A 20,129-nucleotide genomic window follows, 5' to 3' on the forward strand; every position below is an offset into this window, starting at 1 on the left:
GGGGTTACGGTTCGGGTTATGTTTAAAATCAGATTTTAAGAAGATACATTTTAGATCTAGGCGGGGTTTGGTTGGAAACTAGTGATGACCGTAGTTTTGGGGTCTAAACTGTTTGGCGCGTGCACGTTCTTAATTTGTGAATGCGCACGTACACGCCCCCATCAACCCAGTCAGCCACGCGCAGACTACAGCATCTTTGTGGTGCCAAACCGGCGAATTTGTTTTCCCCGACTTTTAGAATTTGTTCAAGTTACAAATGACATGCAATCGGAGTAAGCCACACGCAAGAGTATATCTACGGAGAGGAAACGAAAACGACGTGCTCAGTTTTAGCTACAGAAGGGACATTACTGCTTGCTCTTCTAGCTAGCTATAGCGTGCAGGGCTGTACTACAGTAGTCAGATAAACTATCGATTGAGTTCCGAAGAGGCAATGTCTTTTCGTCGACAGAACGTGAGTTGTAGTTGTGTCAAGTTGCTAATGGTCACTTGCTTCTACTTGTATTGGTTTCTGTGTGTATGCATTCTAGCTAGCTGGTTCGATATTTGTTAGCAGCTAGCTAAAAGTTGGCTAGCAAACGTGATCTTTATCGATGGTGTCCTCATTGACTTAATTGTACACTAGCGAGGTAGCCAGTCTGGTAATGTCAAATACTATTTAGTAGACTAAAGACATTTAATCCGTACAACTGTTACTTGAGGTGTAATTATTGGCACGTGTCACACCAGCAACAACCCGGTTCATGCGGACGAAAAACCTCCAATGGAACGGCAGGGCCAGCCGGTTTACACCCTCATATCAGCGGGAGTAATACCAACAGAGCTGTGCCTGGAAGGTAAGCACATGTTCGGCCACTGTCGTCAAGCAAGTCCGGGGATCTGCCACATATCCGTAAAGGTTTACCGGTCAATACGAGGATTACAGTGGGCGTGCCCATGTCCAATGGAGGCTTTAAATCGTCGTTTTATGCCAATTGGAACCAAGTACATATAATTGATGTGGGTTGCGGGCCAATGGGCACGGAGGTTCTGCTAAATCGACATTGCTATGATTGACCGTTGTCCGAACCAATGAAATAGACGATACGTTTTGATTGACGCCAATATGCCCATTCACTTTCTGTGGGGAGGGGATTATCCGTGTTTTTGTTGTGTTTTTTAAGCATTTGCTTTAGATTTTGTTTGGCCTGTCAAGTCGTGTGATTTTTCACAGAATCAACAAGACTGCGGAGTAACAGGGATGCACATGACTAAAAAGTATTAATACGTTTTCATGATTTATTGTATTCAACGTCTCTCTCGATATCTATAAATTCGTACATTATTTACCAGTTTGCAGTTGGTTTCCTCCTTACTAGCTGTCTTGTATAGCTTGCTAGCTAACGTTAACTAGACAATCATCAGCTAGCTATTGTATTGCACCTAACAAGCTAATGTTTAGATTTTTGATATTTTGACCATCTTGCCAGTTACTCAATTGTTAGCCAGTTACCAGATTACTTTAGCTAAAATAGTTGCACGTTAGCTGGCTACCGCTAGGTAACGTGAGCTACACTGTTAGCCACATCGCTTTAACGCTGCCTTCAGTTTTTAGCTAACCATAGTTAGCCAGCTTGTGTCAACACAATTGTTTTGGTTAAGCCTCGCAAACAATGTCGTACGGCACTGTAATGGAGAACAGAACACGGTCCGCTTCGGGGCTAGCTTGTTTCCCCCTCCCCCCACCGAATGTCAGGGCTAGCTAACGTAGATCACCGGCGTCGGCACGGATTCGTGACCGTGATAAGTCTTGCCCTACGGCTGCATATACGGGTCTTCTAGATCATCTAGCTAGCTTCATGCAGTCCTATGACAGATCGAGGACCACTAGTCTAAAAAGTCCACATTTGATCAACGCAAAATTATTCCGTGTCCAAAATGCCTCGCAAGTTTGCATGTTAGTTAGCTACATTGAAAGTGGTGCAGCTGCCGGCCCGTTTCTTGCGTTGCAGCATTTTGCCCCGGAGCCAGCTACACCCATTTGTCTTGTCTGTTGCTAATGTTCTCTCTTCACATTCAGGACAAGAAATACAATGAAGCCGCCATCTCAGTCCTCTCCCGTAAGTCATATATCATGAAACGTAGGCTATCCAGCATGTACTACAGAAGTGCATAGCCTAGTACCCTTTTGATGACATAATGTAGGTTGTCTTTCTCTTTGTTTGCTTCCATACTAGTGCACTATTGTAAACTCTAAAATGTTTAAAGGAAATTGGGTTTAGAGTAAAGTCACATTTTTTTGGAGCTTTGAAATACGAGGTCCATGCCATACTGAAGTCAGATATGCTTGTTTACAACAGGTATTTGAAGGTGTCTACAACAACACCAGGATGCTTCACTATCTCACAGCTGTAGTGGTGAGTGTTCATTTGGTCAATTAGGCCTGGTCCACCATGGTGCCTTACTTTGATGCAGCACATACACTATGCCCTAATGTGCACTATTTAAGTTGTCGACAACTGTCTACTAATGTATATCGTAATGAAATGACCAATAACAATTTATTATTATTATTATTATTATTATCCATCAAGGGCTCCACCTGTGACGTCCGAGTGAAGAGTGGAAATGTGTATGAAGGCATCTTCAAGACCCTCAGCTCAAGGGTAATTGTCTACTACCTTGTATTAGACCATACAGGAGTGTAATGCATACCGACACGTTATAGACCGCTCCTAGAAACATGGTTGTGGTCAGATGTTCACCTTGATCTCTGGTGTATTCGTTAGTTGGATTCGTTACAAAACCTAGTCAGTTGCACATCAGAATGCATTCAACTGAAATGTCTTCCGCATTTAACTCAACTCCTCTGAATCAGAGCGGTGCGGGAATGACGCCATTCACGAGGCAAGAGGGGGACGGCCCGTAGGCGCACAGTCAGTTCGCCGAGGCAATAGATCATCTTTGTGAAATAAGAGAATGGATAATGTTTTTTGTGGCAATCAACTTTCAAATCAGCATATTTTGCATTATGGTTTGCGCTATGGTTCAAAGTACTCGGCTAGTGAATTGATGTTAGCTTTACCTGTCGGCTAGCAAGGAAAGTTGGCCTATAATAGCTGGAAGCTACTGGTATCATCTTGCATTGTAAAATGTTCTAGCCTATATTGACATTGTTTAACGAACAGTAAGCAACAGTTTCAACATTTCTACATGCCGCCGTGTCGCATTATTAAAGTGTGTTAACTTGTGTGCAGCATGAGTGACAAGCTAACATGATACAGCCCAGACTCCCAGTGCAGGCTAGCAATGAGTAAGTGGAGCAGGCACAGTGCACACTATAATAAGAGGTCGGCTGTGCTGATAAGACACGCTTGATCCGTGAGACACATTTGACAGAAGTACCGAAGGTAACAAAACTTTTAGTACAGTTTTTCGTGTTCTAGTATTGAAAAACTACTGAAGGTTCGGTATACCATGCAACACCAGGAGGGACCTACTTGAAATTGTCTGACAGAAGTTTTCGTTGCAAAACGTCTTATGTTTTGCAACCGACAGCATTTTGCAGCGTAAGGAATACACCCACAGGTCACATTGACCACTGCCTGCAGCCGCTCTTCACTTAACCTCTGTGGTTCATCTGTGGTCCTAATGTGTTTTTCTCCAGTGTGAGCTGGTGGTCGACGCGGTCCACAAGAGGAGTGAGGGAGGAGAGGCGGATGGAGACGGAGGGGGAGGCTTGCCACCCTCTCTGCCCAGGATCGAGGAGATCACAGACACCATGATCTTCAGCCCCGGCGACCTGGTCACAATGACTTGCCGAGATGTGGACCTCAACTATGCCATCAGAGGTAAGTGTGTGTGAGAGAGAGTGTGTTGTCAGTGTGACTGAAACAAGATAAGGATGTGTGTTTTAAGTAAGCAGTGGAACTGAATGAGACAGATTGGAGGGTGAACCAAGTGTGTGTGTATCATTATGTACCACTAGTAGATGCCCCATTATACCTTCAAGTTGGGGCTTTGTAGATGCTTTCACAGATACAGCAATCAGCTCATCGCGGGTGAACGGGGAACACCGGGAGAAGGTGCTGCAGCGGTGGGACGGAGGCGACAGCAATGGAGAAGGCTTCGACCTGGAGACTGACACGGTGAGGCGCGCTCACACACGCAGAGAAATGCATAGACACAGTAGCTAGGTTGCCATCCAATTTGTTAACAGATTCTAAAATCTGCAGTATAACAAAAAAATCCAATCTCATTTGAGTTTCTATCAAACAGACTTGTTGCTGATAAAAAAAAATAATAATAAAACAACTGCGTGATGACCTAGTGCACATAAACACCCGCGCTTCATTTACCATGTAACAAATGATAAACAGAAGTTCAATGGGTTTCCATCACATGTTTTACTCCACCGATGGTTTTGTCACATGATCTGTTGTGATAAATAGCAAACTTTCCCAATCTGGTTTTAGTGCATGCTCTCGAGACAAGTTTGCTGATTTGGGAAAGAGCAAGATCATTTTTATTTGATAATGGCAGCCAATCATCATGTCACCAGCTTTCAAATAACACCCTCAATATTTATTGGACATTTTCATGAATTTCACCGTGCACTTGCCCACAACGGGAAGTTCACAACTTATTTCATCTGCCTGTAAAGTCTTCATGGTTTCACACGCCGTGATGGTAGTAGGTTACAAGAACCTAACATCATTGCGTGACTCCCAAGTTTATTTCGACATGATGGTTATTATTTCAATAGTTGCACATCGCAGCGTTTCCATCGCAATTATGGCATAATCTATTTCACCGACCAAACGATGGTGTTGTCAACAATAGGACAAATTAGCTATCAGGCCTTTTGAATTTTTTTATTTACATTTTTTTTGTCAAGTAATGAATCTGCATGAAATGGTTGGATGGAAACTTGGTTACTGCTGCGCTCACACACACGCACTTGGTTGGACATAGGCACACACTTACCGTACGGTTCTTCTGTCTCCGTCAGTCTAATGGCTGGGATGCCAGCGAAATGTTCAAGTTTAACGAGGAGACATATGGCGTCACGTCCACCTACGATTCCAGCCTCTCCATGTACACGTGAGTGTTCTCCCCTCAGCTCCTTATTCTGATTGTGGAATATGATCAGGTCACTGTCTATATAGCTCAGTATCATTCTGTGTTATTTTTTTTCCCCAGTGATTGGTCTTTATCACATCTTTTTCAGAGCTGATTGGTCAAAAGACCAATTAGTGAAAAAATTATCAGAATTGGGCTTCCTGTGTGAACACAGCCTCATTCACTCATCTCCCTTTTTCTCTCTCATATTTTTGAATGACCTTGGAAGTCTTATCTGTCTTTCTCCCCATTCAGTGTTCCCCTGGAAAGGGGCAGCTCGGATGGCTTCCGGCAGCGAGAGGCACGTGCGGCCCGCCTAGCGAATGAGATCGAGGGAAGCCCCCAGTACCGTCACCGCACCAACCTGGAGAACGACGATAAGAGCGAGGAGGACAAGTACAGCGCCGTGGTCCGAGAGAGAGATGAGGGGAGGGAGAGGGGCAGCCCTGGATTCCAGAGTAGTGCCGGGAGCAGGTGAGACCGTAAGGGAATCGCAGACATACACTACCGTTCAAAAGTTTGGGGTCACTTAGAAATGTCCTAGTTTTTGAAAGAAAAACACTTTTTTTGTCCATTTAAAATATCAGATTGATCAGAAATACATTGTAGACATTAATGTTGTAAAGGACTATTGTAGCTGGAAACGGCTGGTTTTTAATTGAATATCTACATAGGCCCATTTTTCAGCAACCATCACTCCTGTGTTCCAATGGCACGTGTCAGACACCTCCAGTCCTCAACTGGCAGCTTCATTAAATAGTACCCGCAAAACACCAGTCTCAACGTCAACAGTGACGAGGCGACTCCTGGATGCTGGCCTTCTAGGCCAAGTTGCTAAGAAGAGGCCGTATCTCAGACTGGCCAATAAAAATAAAAGATTAAGATGGGCAAAAGAACACAGACACTGGACAGAGGATCTCTGCCTAGAAGGCCAGCATCCCGGAGTCGCCTTTTCACTGTTGACGTTGAGACTGGTATTTTGCGGGTACTATTTAATGAAGCTGCCAGTTGAGAACTTGTGAGGTGTCTATTTCTCAAACTAGACACTCTAATATACTTGTCCTCTTGCTCAGTTGTGCACCGGGGCCTCCCATTCCTCTTTCTATTCTGGTTAGAGCCAGATTGCCCTGTTCTGTGAAGGGAGTAGTACACAGCAGTGTATGAGATCTTGAGTTTCTTGGCAATTTCTCACATGGAATGGCCTTCTTTTCTCAGAACAAGAATAGGATGACGAGTTTCAGAAGAAAGTTCTTTGTTTCTGGCCATTTTGAGCCTGTAATCGATCCCACAAATGCTGAGGCTCCAGATACTCAACTAGTCTAAAGAAGGCCAGTTTTATTGCTTCTTTAATAAGCACAACAGTTTTCAGCTGTGCTAACATAGTTGCAAAGTGGTTTTCTAATGATCAAGTAGTCTTTTAAAATGATAAACTTGGATTAGCTAACACAACATGCCATTGGAACACGAGTGATGGTTGCTGATAATGGGCCTCTGTACGCCTATGTAGATATTCCATTCAAAATCAGCTGTTTCCAGCAACAATAGTCATTTACAACATTACTAATGTCTACACTGTATTTCTGATCAATTTAATGTTATTTTAATGGACAAAAAATTTGCTTTTTCCTTCAAAATCAAGGACATTTCTAAGTGACCCCAAACTTTTGGGTGCGTGCAGGGTGCGTGCAATTGGCATGCTGACTGCAGGGATGTCCACCGGAGTTGTTGACCTGTAACACGCTGGAGAAGTGTGCTCTTCACGGATGAATCCAGGTTTCAACTAAACTGGGCAGAAAGCATGTATGGCTTTGTGTGGGCGAGCGGTCTGCTGATGTCAACATTGTGAACAGAGTGCCCTGTGGTGGTGGGGTTATGGTATGGCAGGTATAAGCTACGGACAATGAACACATGCATTTTAATTGATTGCAATTTGAATGCACAGAGATTACTGTGATGAGATCCTGGGGCCCATTCTTACTCCACCATCACCTCATATTTCAGTATGATAATGCAAGGCTCCATGTCGCAAGTATCTGTACACAATTCTTAGAAGTTGAAATGTCCCAGTTCAGGAGTTCATCACAGTGCTAGCTGTGCCACTAGAGATCCTGGTTCGAGTCCAGGCTCCATCGCAGCCGACCGCGACTGGGAGACCCATGTGGGCGGCACACAATTGGCCCAGCTTTGTCCGGGTTAGGGGAGGGTTTGGCTGGCCCGGGATGTCCTTGTCCCATCGCGCTCTAGCGATTCCTGTGGCGGGCCGGGCGCATGCACGCTGACACGGTCGCCAGATGTACAGTGTTCCCTCCGACACATTGGTGCGTCTAGCTTCCGGGTTAAGCGGGCATTATGTCAAGAAGCAGTGCGGCTTGGCTGGGTTGTGTTTTGGAGGACGCATGGCACTCAACCTTCGCCCCTCCCGAGTCCGTATGGGAGTTGCAGCGATGAGACAAGACTGTAACTACCAATTGAATACCATGCAATTGGGGAGAAAAGGGGGTAAAAAAAAATCACGGGTTCTTTCTCGGCCTGCACACTCACCAGACATGTCACCCATTGAGCATGTTTGGGATGCTCTGGATCAACGTGTATGACAATGTGTTCCAGTTGCTGCCAATATCCAGCAACTTCGCACAGTCATTGAAGAGGAGTAGGACACCATTCCACAGGCCACATTCAACAGCCTGATCAACTCTATGCGAAGGAGATGAGGCAAATGGTGGTCACACGAGATACTGTGTTTTTTGATCCACCTTTTCTATTTGTGACCAACAGATACATATCTCTATTCCCAGTCATGTGAAATCCATAGATTAGGGCCTAATTTATTTCAATTGACTGTTACTCAGTAAAATCTTTGAAATTGTTGCGTTTTATACTTCTCTCTCTCTAGGGAGGGTAAATACATTCCTCTTCCCCAGAGGGCCAGGGAGATGGGTGTGTCCCCCAGCAGCCTGAGGGGTGGAGCCTCTGGTCCAATACCCAGTCGAACAGGAGTCCCCGGCTCTTCTAGGCCCTCCCAGGGTTCTGATAGGAGCAGCCCGTTGTCCGTCAGGAGCGCCTACTCTCCCCACCAGTCCCAAGCCAGCCCCCCGGCCCAGCCCAGTAGCCCTACCCCCTCTTCCTCCTCTCATCCGATCCCTCACTCCATCTCTCACCCACAAGCTCTAGCTGATGCCTCACGCTCTTCTGTCAATGGAGGTAAGGCCTCTGTCTGTTTGGGTATTTTGAGGGAGTGTGAGGTTTTTGGGTATATTGAGTTTTAAGTGTGCTCTTCCTGTGCATCAGTGTCATCCAGAACTTCTCCCAAAGCCCAGAGATCCGTACAGACCAATAGAACTCTGCGCAACCCAAGTTCCCAGTCCTCACCTGCAGGTACACACACACCTCCTCTGAAAGTGCACACAAACACATTTCCACCACTCATATTCTAGATTATTCACATCCCTCACTTTTCCCTTCTTTCTCTCTCCCCGCAGTCTCTCGCTCTCCAAAACTAGATGACCCCGTTCTGGCTGGCCCTGCCTACCTGGACACCTCCTCCTCGATCGCCTCGGCAACACCCAAGTCCTCTGGCCCCACCCCTCTGTTCACTGTGGATGGTGAGGAGGAGGATTTACTACAGTATTATTCTTATATATTGTTCTATTGAAGTTACTTTTGTGAATAATCTTTTATGATTTCCGTTCCCTTTTCTACCTCTATTTCTCCATCTGTCTCTTGCTATCTTTTTCTCTCGCTCTCAGTGAATGAGATCTTGAGCTCAGCGGCTAAGGAGAGGACAGAAGGCCCAGCCAGCCCTCAGGACGGCAAGAGCGGCAAAGGTTAGCTCTCTCACTTCCTCTCCATGTGACTGGTCCCTGTCCTTCCCCTCATCTCAGGTCTTTTGAAAAGTAGATTTTTCTCTCCTTGATTTTCTCTCTCCCTCTCAGTTCCCTCCGTCCTGCAGAGAACACAGCTGGAGGAGCTCCGGAAATTTGGCAAAGAGTTCAGGGTAAGTGTGTGTCTCGTGTCCATGTGTGCCTGTGTGTGACCCCATGTGTCTTATCTGATTTTGACACTCTCGCTCTCTTCCACAGCTCCAGCCCAGCTCCTCCCCTTCTGCTGGCCCCACTTCCTCAGAGCCCGCCCAGCCCTCCCCATCAGACTCCGCCACCACAGCCGAGTCTATACCCGCCCCTGGCCACACCCCCTCCCAGGACCCCCAGACTGGAGAGGGGTCCTCCTTCACCCCGAACCCCACCACCCCTACCCCCTCTCCAGCCCCCAACACCACCTGTCAGTCATCAGGTCCAGACAGACAGGCTGCAGGGACACCCCAGCCAGCCAGGACCCCTGGCAGCGAGGAGGGCGGCGAGCGAGTGGAGGGCGTGGCTGAGTAAGTGTGACCGAAGAACAGTGCAATACAGTACATTATTCCACAGTGTAGTACAATAGTCTACTTCTAAGTCAACCTAATACCTACAGTTACTATGTAGTAGTGTTGATTAGGGGGTTTAACGGTTCACCAAATCCATGGCTCGGTACGTATTACGGTTGTGGGGTCAAAGAAAAAAATGTAATGTCATTCACAATGTTCCTGGTATTGTCTGTTTTGACTGGATTGTTATGTTGGGCCTCAAGTTTTTACTCCGATGCGTCGTTTGTAACCATGTGGGAGGTGGGAATTTACCAGCTATCGTGCTTGTAAACAAATGGTTTAAACACATTAATAGATTGCTTTTTACAAAAAATGCAACAAAACATTGATCTGCCGAAAATGCTGTTAGAGACCATTTCCTTAATAAGTGATGTCAGAGGTCAACATGTGGGAGAAATGGGTGCTCAGGATGATAGACGAGTTTCCCCACTAGTAATTACCAGCTTGAGGACCGTTCAAGTGGGTTTTTCCCAGTCGTATGTGGTAAATTCCCCTTTCCCTCTTGGTTACGAACGCACAAAGAAGGGTACAGGTTCACAATGCAGACCGAACAGAGGTCCCTGTACACCCCAATAGTACCCGTACACCCCTATAGTACCCGTACAACCCTAGTGTTGATAAGATGTGTTGACACACCCATCTGTAGGTATTATGCAGGATCTGGGTGATATATCATGAATACCGGTATGGATTTTTACAATACCGTATATAACAATATGTTGATACAGTGCTAAGTTAAGTCAAAAGTGAGCCCCATGCTCAGGTGGGCAAGGTAGTCGCTGTGTTGAGGATGGATGTATGGAAAAGGGATTTGAAAGATGATTTGGAGTAGTCATCTCGTTCTCCTTGTGTTTTTTAGCCAGGTGAAGAAGTCTACGCTGAACCCCAACGCCAAAGAGTTCGTCTTCAAGGCACCCATGACCCTGGTCTGTCTCTCTCTTTCACACACACACACACACACACGGAAGTAGTTGAGAACAAATTCTCTCTCACAACAACCTGTTTGGCCAGGAGTTCAACTATGTTCACGCCAACTCACACACCAAATGTAATTGTGTGTGTGATTTGTTAAACTAAACACACACTCACATTATCTCACAAACCAACCTAAACCGTGCACCTTCTCTCCTCCACAGGTGAAGCCGTCCCCAGCCCCCACCCCCCCGCGGCCCACTCCTCTCAGCCCCTCCGTGGTGCTCCAGCCCCCCCCGGGACAACAGGCCATCTACAGCACCCCCTACCTGTCCTACCTCTCCCCTGTACAGATACAGGGACACTCTGTACAGGTAGGACTGAGCCTGTGTTTGACTTTGGTCTCTGTGAAAAATAAGCATTAGTGTGTCTGGGGTGTAAACAAAAACAAATGGTGTGTGTGTGTGTACACACGATGTTGGGGTCTAACTGTCCCTTTGTTTCCCAGCCTCCCCAGATGTATCAGTACACCATGTCCACAGTCCAGCAGGGGAAGTATCCCAGAGCTAAAGGTACACACTCACACCATTGTGTTGCTTAAACAATAGGTTGGTCGCAACACTGTCCTAACCTTTCACTTTTTAATTTAGCAACTGGGGAACATTTTTGAAATCAACAAGTAGAGAATTAAAGTTATGATCAGTATGTTAAGTCCCCCCCCCCCCCCCCCCCTCCCAGGCCAGGTGGTAGGCCCTCGTCCGGACCACCACGGCTCTTCTCAGCCCCAGATGCTCCAGGCTGCAGCGTCTGCAGCAGGCCCTCCCCTGGTGGCCTCCCCCTACCCCCAGGCCTACCTGCAGTACAGTCAGGTCATCCAGGGCATGCCCCACTACCCCGGACAGGTAACTATTGTGCTAGTGGTGCTGGCACTAATACTTATCCACGCTTATAACAGCATAGCTCCGGAGATCCAGAATGTGTTATGGATGGAGGTTTTGTTTCAATAGAAGCATGACCTGCATAGGATTTATTTTTAAATAATGTTTTGTTCATATCATTATCTCACTCTTTTTGTCCTTCTTTCGTTCTTTATCCTCTGCCTCTCGCTTGCTCTCTAGCCGGTGTACTCCATGCTGCAGGGTGGGGCCAGGATGTTGACTCAGGCAGGCCACCCCCAGGCTCTGGGCCCCCCAGGCCCTCAGTACCCTGGACAGACAGAGGGGCCCCCGGGACCACAACAGACCATGTATGGTAAGATAACGCACTGTCTCTGTTTAAAAGTCCACTCAGCAAGACTTCATCATTTTAGTCGTGTACAGGACAACTTCCTGCTTACATGCAGTCGCATCAATACAATTAATTTATTCTAAGACTGTCATTGTTCAAGGCTCTTTGGTTTGTAAATTGTTTGATTCCAAAAACTTCAGGTTCAAGTTAGTCTTTCATCTGTCTTAGCTCCCCAGCAGTTCTCCCACCATTCTAGCTCCATGCACCCTCCGCAGCCCTCCAGCACACCTACTGGGAGCCAGCCCCCTCCCCAGCACACTGCCCCCAGCCCTGGGCACGGACAGGTAAACCAACACGCCCAGCCGTGTGTTTGTTTTGTCACATACACCGGATAGGTGCAGTAAAATGTGTTATTTTACTGAGTCAGCCATGGTAGTACGGCGCCCCTGAAGCAGGGGCACATCGACAGATTTCACTTTGTCGGCTCGTGTATTCAAACCAGCTAACTTTCACCTACTGGCCCAACGCTTTAACCACTAGGCTGTGTGTGTGCGGGGGGGAGAGCGATTCACGTAATGGTGTAGGACAGATTGTCTTGTCGGTATCTTTGCTGCATGTTTCCTGTGAGGAACCTGTAATTAAAGTGGCGCTCCAGCAGTGTTGGGCTTTATGTAAATGTACTTTTTACACAATCAGATTACTTTAATGATTAGCCTTTTTACACGTTACTTCCAGAATCGGAAACGTGTTTCCATGAGCCGATCTTGACCTGTTCCCTCATTTAGTTCTCAAGCAAGTGGAGAAAGGCTGTTTTTAGAGAAATATCATGACTGCTGCTGTCCACAGAAATTCATAGAGGGCGCACCTCTGATCTTTGCTATTGATCGCTTCTGTGATAGCAAAGCCCATAGAGGGTTTTTTCCGTCTGCGGTCTATAACCAGAACTGGTGGCTTGAGAGAGATTTTGATTGAAGAGAGAATCTGTTCAGATGTTCGGCTTAGTCAGGGCTGGTGTTGTGGGCCTGGCCCATCCTACCCTGTACCACCTCGCCCATCCAAATTATATATTGATATTTTATTTCACAGAGACGCACGCTGACAGAGACATCAATCACAGATATAGCATCCAAGCAAGCGAAACCGCACCCCTCTCTCAGTATGTTGTCAACTGCATAAAGCCCCAAAGTGTCATAATACCCATAAAACCTAGCGGTCAAACAGGGAAATGGTTCCAATCGCTTTTGTTTTGCTTAACCTGCCATGACTTTTCTCTCATACAAGGTGACTTATCAATATATTCGGTTCTCTTTACTCTGATTGGAAAATGCTAATTAGCATTAAAGTAGACATCATGCAAGACTACAAATCCCCGCAATCTCCTGCACGTCACCTCTAGTTGACACCTGACACACAGGTATTGTGTCAATGTGAAACTTGCACAAGACGGTTCACAGAATTGTCAATTTAAAGAAATGTAGCCAATTTATTCGTTACTACATTTAGCTAACATTAGATTGTCTCTTTTTAGATTCAGCAGTCTCGTCCAGATCATGGCATTTGTAGTTCTTTATGATAGCCACATTAGCATTTCATTTTGGCAGGGGTAAATACAGGCGAATATATTGGTGGTAAGTCACCTTGTCCTAGAGAGATTTTCAGTTATCAAAACGTCAATGTTAAGTATTTCTAAATGGCATTATGGGAAAAATGAATGGTGGAAAAACAATTGGAACCATTTTGACTCATGCAGGGGCTCCCGAGTGGCGCAGCGTTCTAAGGCACTGCATCTCAGTGCTAGAGGCGTCACTACCGGCCGTGATTGGGAGTCCCATAGGGCGGCGGACAATTGGCCCAGCGTCGTCTGGGTTAGGCCATCATTGTAAATAAGAATTTGTTCTTAACTGACATTTAAGGGTCAATAAAAATACAGTGCTTCTCTATTAGGGCGGAGACATGTGCATCATTAAATACACATTTCTGGTTCCAGCCAATTGGAAAGGAAAGTTTGTGGGTGCACTGTACCCCTAAATTGATGTTGCTAAAATTATATAGTTACTCCATTCTAAATAAAGTCATTCAAAATACTTCACCAGAGAGCATGACTTAGCCAGAGTATCGGTTAGCTTCTTTTTTTTTAAAGTGCTGTGTAGGGCTATGGCTATTTGGGCTGCAAGCGTGGTAGAACTAGATGATTATTAAGTTGCGGCTGTCAGTGAATAGCTAAAATATGTGTAAAGATAATGTGTCTAGAGTATAATGTAAAATATTGAGACAAGGAAAGGGCTGTGTGGTGACGATATGGGCGTCTCTCCAGAATGCATGCGCTCAGCTGTCTCCCGCCAATTCTTGCACATTGTGTGAATTGTTGGCCATTTGTTTATTTTGATCAATTCCCCGTTACGCATGTAACCAGTGAGCCTAGTAAATGTACCGTTAATCCCCGTCATTTGGTTACATACATTTTTGTTAACGCATGTATGTCATTTACTTTTCACAACCTGCTACACTTGTGAGAAAGTTTAGTAAACATTTTGTCTTTTGTTTTGAGTGCTCCATGTGAGCAATGAGCATGTCTGGTTTTTCTGTCCTGATGATGTTGAGGGAGTATGCGCCTGAGCACACACAGAAGTAGGCCTACCCGGCCTGCTACCCACAAATGTAGCCAAGTGCTCAGTTGGGGATGTCTGATTGTCTTAACTCACCACTAATAAGCTGCGCTTCTGTAAATCTGTTTATCATGATCTGATATATCCAGTGGAAACATTAAAAAAAGTCCGTCTGTCACGAGCTCTGGAAATTTGAGGGCCCGGAATAGGCTAGTTGATACATTGTTAAACTTCACTAGTGATGGCTCAAATCAAGGCGGAGTAGAGATTAATGCGATTGAAAGAACCTGCATTTTCATCAGGATGTCTTACTGTTTTTGTCGGCTTTAGGACTATGTATTTTACTTAGTTGACGATGAAAGTTATAGCCTACAGGCCAATGCAGCAGTAGACCTATCTGAATTCCATGCACTAATTTATTTACCTGTCAATGGATCACGGTATATATGACAAGGGGCTAATGCCCTTACATTAGCTAAATTGTAACTTTTAAATTATAATTTTAATTCTGATTTTGGATTAACCACGTGATTTATTTAGTAAGCAGCATATTTTTGGTAGAGCGCGCATGGCTCGCCTTGTTCCCTCCAACAGTCAAACAAATGCTGAGATTTATATTTGTTTTAATGAACGTAAAGTAGTATCGGTGAACATTCCGGAATCGGACAATATTAGCTAAAAATGCCAACATCGGTATCTGCCGGTGTCGAGTTTAACGCGATGTGCAAAACAGATATAACGTAAGTGCATGTGACGCCACGTAACATTATGCACTATACTTGCAACACAGCATTCCTAAACTAGCCCACCATGTCTGCTGTGTGGATCGATCAGTCGAGCAGTCATTTGAAAGAGTACCAACATTTCAGCGAGAATAGAGTAATGGTGTCACTGTTATTAGCTCCACGACATGCATGCTATGGAACGCCGTTTGGGTCTTTGCGTGTCAAAAAGTTACAGTAGCACTGTCAAAGCTGTACAAAAGTCTGCAAACACCGGCCACGAACGATGTGTTTACAACACCGCGTTGGTAATAAAGCATAATTTGTTCAAACGCAACTTCTGGGGTAGCTAGCTTTAGCTTGGTAACGTTACCTAGCTAGCACCAATACAACTAGCCTGAAAACAATGACCAGTAGAAACTGCAGTCATTTTCATTATTCTTAGCAATGATTTAGGAATCCTTGTGAGTAAGTAGCTTGGTTGCCACTTGTTGTTCGCCTATTGAAATTGAACTTCAGTACATTAATTTAAAAGCTAGCCAACTACTTAACCCTGTTGCCCAAAGCTAACGTTATAAGCAGCCAGCTAATGAGGCTCGACCTGACCCTGTTGTGTGTTGTGAAGCTAGCCACAATAAGGATTAGGCACAATAGTGGAATTTGCGGGTTGCCTTCAAAATAAAAGTATGCCATTGACAGTGGTGCAAGTGAATAAAAATAGTAGTATTGTCGTACTTTTATTTTGAAGGCGAACTGCAAAATCCACTATTGTGCCTAAATCTTTTCACCTCTCAACAGGAGCAGCAGGTAAATTGTAATTACTTCGCTACTATGGCCTATTTATTGCCTTACCACCTCACGCCATTTGCACACACAGTATATAGACTTTTCTGTGTTGACTGTACGTTTGTTCCATGTGTAACTCCATGTGTAACGCTTTGCTTTATCTTGACCAGGTCACAGTTGTAAATGAGAACTTGTTCTCAACTGGCCTACCTAGTTAAATGAAGGTGAAATACATTTTTTACAAAGGTAGCTTAGTGGTTAGAACGTTGAGCCAGTAACCGAAAGGTTACTAGATCGAATCCCCGAGCTGACATGGTAAATATCTGTCGTTCTGCCCCATTTAACCCACTGTTCCTAGGCAGTCATTATAAATAAGAATGTGCTCTTAACTGACTTGCCTAGTTAAATAAAAAACATCTGATTTACTTAACAAAAGGCACATCTCAATAGGTGGTCCAGCTTTCCTCATGACATGGCACAAGTGGCAGGGTGGGCTTTCGTCTTTTTGTTCTCTATTGCTCCACAAGCAAGGGGGGAGGCCGATGACATTACAAATTCCTATCAGACCGACTCATTCAATGCCCTACTGCCCTACTCAACATATATATATATATATATATATCTACCCTTTAGTAGTGGGTACTTTACTGTATTTATACTTGGAATATTTATTTAACAGGAAAAGTTCAAAAATCACTGGAAGACATTTTACCAGCCTTTAAGGCCCCTGTTCAGTGTTTTCCATTAGCACCGGCCGTTAGCTAATCAGCCGGTTAGACACATTTTCAAGTCTACTTGTTCCTCTTCATTAACAAGGCTACTTGTCATTTTAAAACTTTCAATTCACTAGTCCGTCAAGCCCTGTCCCGCTAGAATGAACAATATGGATCTTCTAGCGATCTATTGATAGGATAGGCGCCTGTGAGTCAAAGCGAGCGATGACGGGTAAACGCAGTCTGCTGTCTGTCCCGCCTGCCATAACAATTTGTGTGCGCTGTGGTTGGTTGCATTCAAATGTCTTTACACGGAGAAGGCATGATGCTCGTGGATTTACATGTCCCATGTAATGTAAGTGGTAAAGATGAGTTGAATCCACTGTGTAATTGTTTTCTTGCATATTAATTTATTTTTGTTCACGTAGCCAGCCACGCAGCGTCATGGCGCATAGGCTATTTAGCCTAGTGTGCTTTGGTTGACAGTTTATAAAAGATGTCAAACTGACTGACTGAATGAAGTCGATCTATATCCCTTTGCCATTCATAAGTCATGCAAAGTGGTTATATGTACATGGTATTGCATCGGGACAAGTAAAACAAAATATTTCCTAGGTTTCCTTTCGTAGGATGTCAGGGCTTGCCAGACTGAAGGACTGTTGTCAGTAGGTGTATACTATCAAATTGCATCAGTTCATTTGGCTCCCTAATTTGCATAGGCTACTGGTAGGCCAATGCTTTTTGTTGATTAATTGCAGAAACTGTAAATGATAACAACATCAGATGGTGAATCATCACTGCAGCAATAGGTAGTGGGGAGGAGCCTCATTCTGGTCCAAATATGATTAAGACCCTCATGGAATCCAACAATATTCAGAAATGTATTGACTCAAATCATCAAAGATGATTGTCTACTGCTATGGCAAAAACAAAATGCTCACCCCTTTGGGTCCCCAGGACCAGGATTATAAAACACTGAGTTTACGTTAATGTGGGGTATTTACTTAATTTAAATGAAATTTTATAAAAAAACTAATTAAGGTTGGTGTGGCAATTTATATCTTGCAGTAAAACCGTTAATAACTTTAATCTCAAGATGCTGAATGTTCTCCTAGAAAATAGTCCTGATCATTTAGATAAACTAACAAACTGAATTCATACATTTTCTGTCATTTTAAAGTCTTTCTACACAAACACATTTTTCCAATCTGGGAGGTAAACTTGATAGTTTAATTTGACATGGAATCAAGGCATTAGAATCCGTGTTTCCAGAGGCTACCAAACTGGAGCTCCTTAGAGGCACCTGGCTGGCTAAAACACTGCCTATTTATCCTGACCAGCCTGTTTTTAGTCTATGTGAGAGAGAGCATATAGTGTTTGTCTCATTGTTGTGTATCACAAGTATGTGATTTCCTAACACATTTGTCTTCCCCTCTTCAGTCGGGCCAGGGAGGCCCCCAGCCCCAGTCCATGTACCACTCTGGGCCCCTGCCAGCACCCACACCCCCTAACATGCCCCCTGGCCACAGCTCTCCCCAGGCCTCTTACCCCATGCAGGGCTACAGCCTGCCCACCCACCAGCCCATGGCCCAACACTACCCCGGCCTGGGACAGCTCACACAGGTAAAACACCAGACTACTCTGGACCCACAGCCCACATACATTCAACTCGCCAGAGGAGAGAGTAACAGATCTAAGCAAACAATGATACAACAACAGATGTAGCACAAGTCAAAGTATTTTTGTTTCAATTACGTAAGGCTGATACAAGCTTCACGCCGTTGATCTACGTGTGTGGGTGGAGTCAGATGTTTTTGGGAGCAGTGGACAACAGTTAGTAATGGGATTTCCTCACCAGTCCGTGTTTCCTAGACTCCCATTTGCGGTGAAGTTACGTTAGTCTTCCCTTGATAGTATATTATAGTTGTTATACTTGCCAGTGTAACCTACATCTCAATTTGATATGCTGCTTTAAAGTTCAAGACTAGTGAGACTTGTTCCCATATCAGCAAAAAATAGTGGTATATCAGGTAAGGCACATGGCTACTAGCGGTTTTTACTGTTTCAAAATAGTCTGGAATCAGTTATTACTTCAACAAAATATCTTTGTGTGGATTCTAATAAGGCAACGGTTTTTTTAAACAGTCACTGAGATTGTTGGTTATCAATGCAAAATGCTACTTTGCGTAGCCTATGTAGATCAGACCAAGCAACGGCTTCATTGCCTGCATAACTTTAAGCCAGAGCCCAACCCATGCCTGCGACGTTCAGGCCCTACCTAGGCCCGATTGCTTCTGCCAAATTTAAAGCCCCGGCCCTGCCCGAAATAACCTCCTCCATTAGTAAATCCATTAGCTGCTCCTGTCACTCGCTCCCTGCGCACAGCGGCTCTAAGTCTGGGTATCAATAACTATGGCTCAGCTGGGGCTGCTCTGCTCAATGACGAGACAGGAGAGCTACTTTTTTTACTTTTGGTCACTCCTGTCTTATATTTGATGTTGAAGCACTTCTGACACCACGTCATGATTAGTCAAGCCTGTCGGGTTCGGTTAGCAGAGCTTTTAACACTGCCCCCACATGGTCAGATTTGGCGCTCCAAAAAGTCGCCAGCAACGAAGGTAGGACGGCGTTCTACAAGGAACCACCCATTTTGGCGGAAAACATTCACGTACTGCGTTGCGCTCTGAATCTTTCAAGCGCCGTAGTCTGTAGATCACTAGTCTTGAATGTAAATGTTTTTTAAGAAAGGGATGACACCATCTCGCTCCCTCTTTCTCCAGGCCCATGTTGCCCAAGGTATGTCTGGCCCCCACCACCAAGGAGGCCACGGCCCGCCCCAGATGATGCTGCACTACGCCCCGCCCCCACAGCAAGGCCCAGGCTCCGCCCAGCAGCACGGCCCTCCCCCCCAGCAGGGGGCGCACCAACACTACTACATCCAACACCCACAGGGTAAGTAACTTCAAGTCATGGAGCTACATCTCCAATAGAAATTAGCTTCACATTTACAGATTGCCAGTGACTGCTGTTCTGTGTTCTAGCTGTACAGGTGCAGGCTCACCCCACCCAGCAGCTCTCCTTCCACCCCCCTGGAAACTGACACCCCTACCTACACCTTGAGGACCACAGAAGAAGCAGGACACAGGATGGAAGAGGGGAGGGGAAGCTGAGGCCCCCAGTCTTTGACTGACCCAATCAAGTTGTTCTCTGATCGGCTAAACTGGTCTGAGAACTGAAGCCCCCTTCTGGAACCACCGCCGCCACTCTCCTCTCGCCCACAAAATAAGCAACTTGTTTTTTACCCAGAGTCCTTTTAGTTAGAGAGCCCATCAAAGGCTCCCTTTCTGCTACTCTGTTTGGGACGGAGAAAAAAATGGACTTATTTTGTTTTTATGAAAGACAGTCGTCCTCGCTAGCTGGATCCATTTAAGTTGAGAGGATTGACATGGTGAAAGCATCGTCTCATAGTAGACTGAAGAGACTTATAGGAGTTATCAATGAGACTTTCTCCCTTTTAACCTGACCTACTTCCTCCCCATCTCCTTTTACAGGTAACCATTAATAAATAATGAAACTATTAAAATACAAAAAAATTGAAAAATCATACAAAAATAAAGTTTTAAACTCAACCTCATGCCGCTAG

The 20,129-nt window shown here is 45.1% G+C and overlaps 1 protein-coding gene across 3 annotated transcripts; it reads left to right on the forward strand.

The window, feature by feature from the left end:
• Positions 1–121: 121 nt before the first annotated feature.
• On the forward strand, positions 122–20,115 carry atxn2l (ataxin 2 like). Of its 3 annotated transcripts, XM_021624381.3 has the most exons (24): positions 122–454; positions 730–836; positions 2,060–2,099; positions 2,340–2,396; positions 2,574–2,645; positions 3,647–3,830; positions 4,006–4,127; positions 4,991–5,082; positions 5,356–5,574; positions 7,994–8,301; positions 8,389–8,475; positions 8,580–8,702; positions 8,847–8,924; positions 9,033–9,094; positions 9,180–9,478; positions 10,380–10,446; positions 10,657–10,806; positions 10,941–11,004; positions 11,171–11,334; positions 11,551–11,683; positions 11,888–12,003; positions 17,927–18,109; positions 19,267–19,438; positions 19,528–20,115. In XM_021624381.3, exons 1-24 carry the CDS (start codon positions 434–436, stop codon positions 19,584–19,586), a joined length of 2,979 nt encoding a protein of 992 aa, XP_021480056.1. In that variant the 5' UTR covers positions 122–433; the 3' UTR covers positions 19,587–20,115. The 3 variants fall into 3 exon arrangements, with proteins under 3 accessions (XP_021480056.1, XP_036793876.1, XP_036793875.1); XM_036937981.2 differs by lacking the exon at positions 730–836 and having other exon boundaries at positions 139–454; XM_036937980.2 differs by lacking the exons at positions 122–454; positions 730–836 and adding an exon at positions 1,123–1,257.
• Positions 20,116–20,129: the final 14 nt, after the last annotated feature.

Source organism: Oncorhynchus mykiss, chromosome 12 (assembly GCF_057628025.1).
Source record: "Oncorhynchus mykiss isolate SJ-2025 chromosome 12, ASM5762802v1, whole genome shotgun sequence".
NCBI classification, from domain to species: Eukaryota; Metazoa; Chordata; class Actinopteri; order Salmoniformes; family Salmonidae; genus Oncorhynchus; species Oncorhynchus mykiss.

Excerpts from the sequence above, each read along its gene's own strand:
- atxn2l (XM_021624381.3), top strand. The coding sequence starts at position 434 with ATGTCTTTTCGTCGACAGAAC. Across the intron at positions 455-729 it reads TGTCTTTTCGTCGACAGAAC|CAACAACCCGGTTCATGCGG; the intron begins GTGAGTTGTAGT and ends GTGTCACACCAG. Across the intron at positions 9,479-10,379 it reads CGAGTGGAGGGCGTGGCTGA|CCAGGTGAAGAAGTCTACGC; the intron begins GTAAGTGTGACC and ends TGTGTTTTTTAG.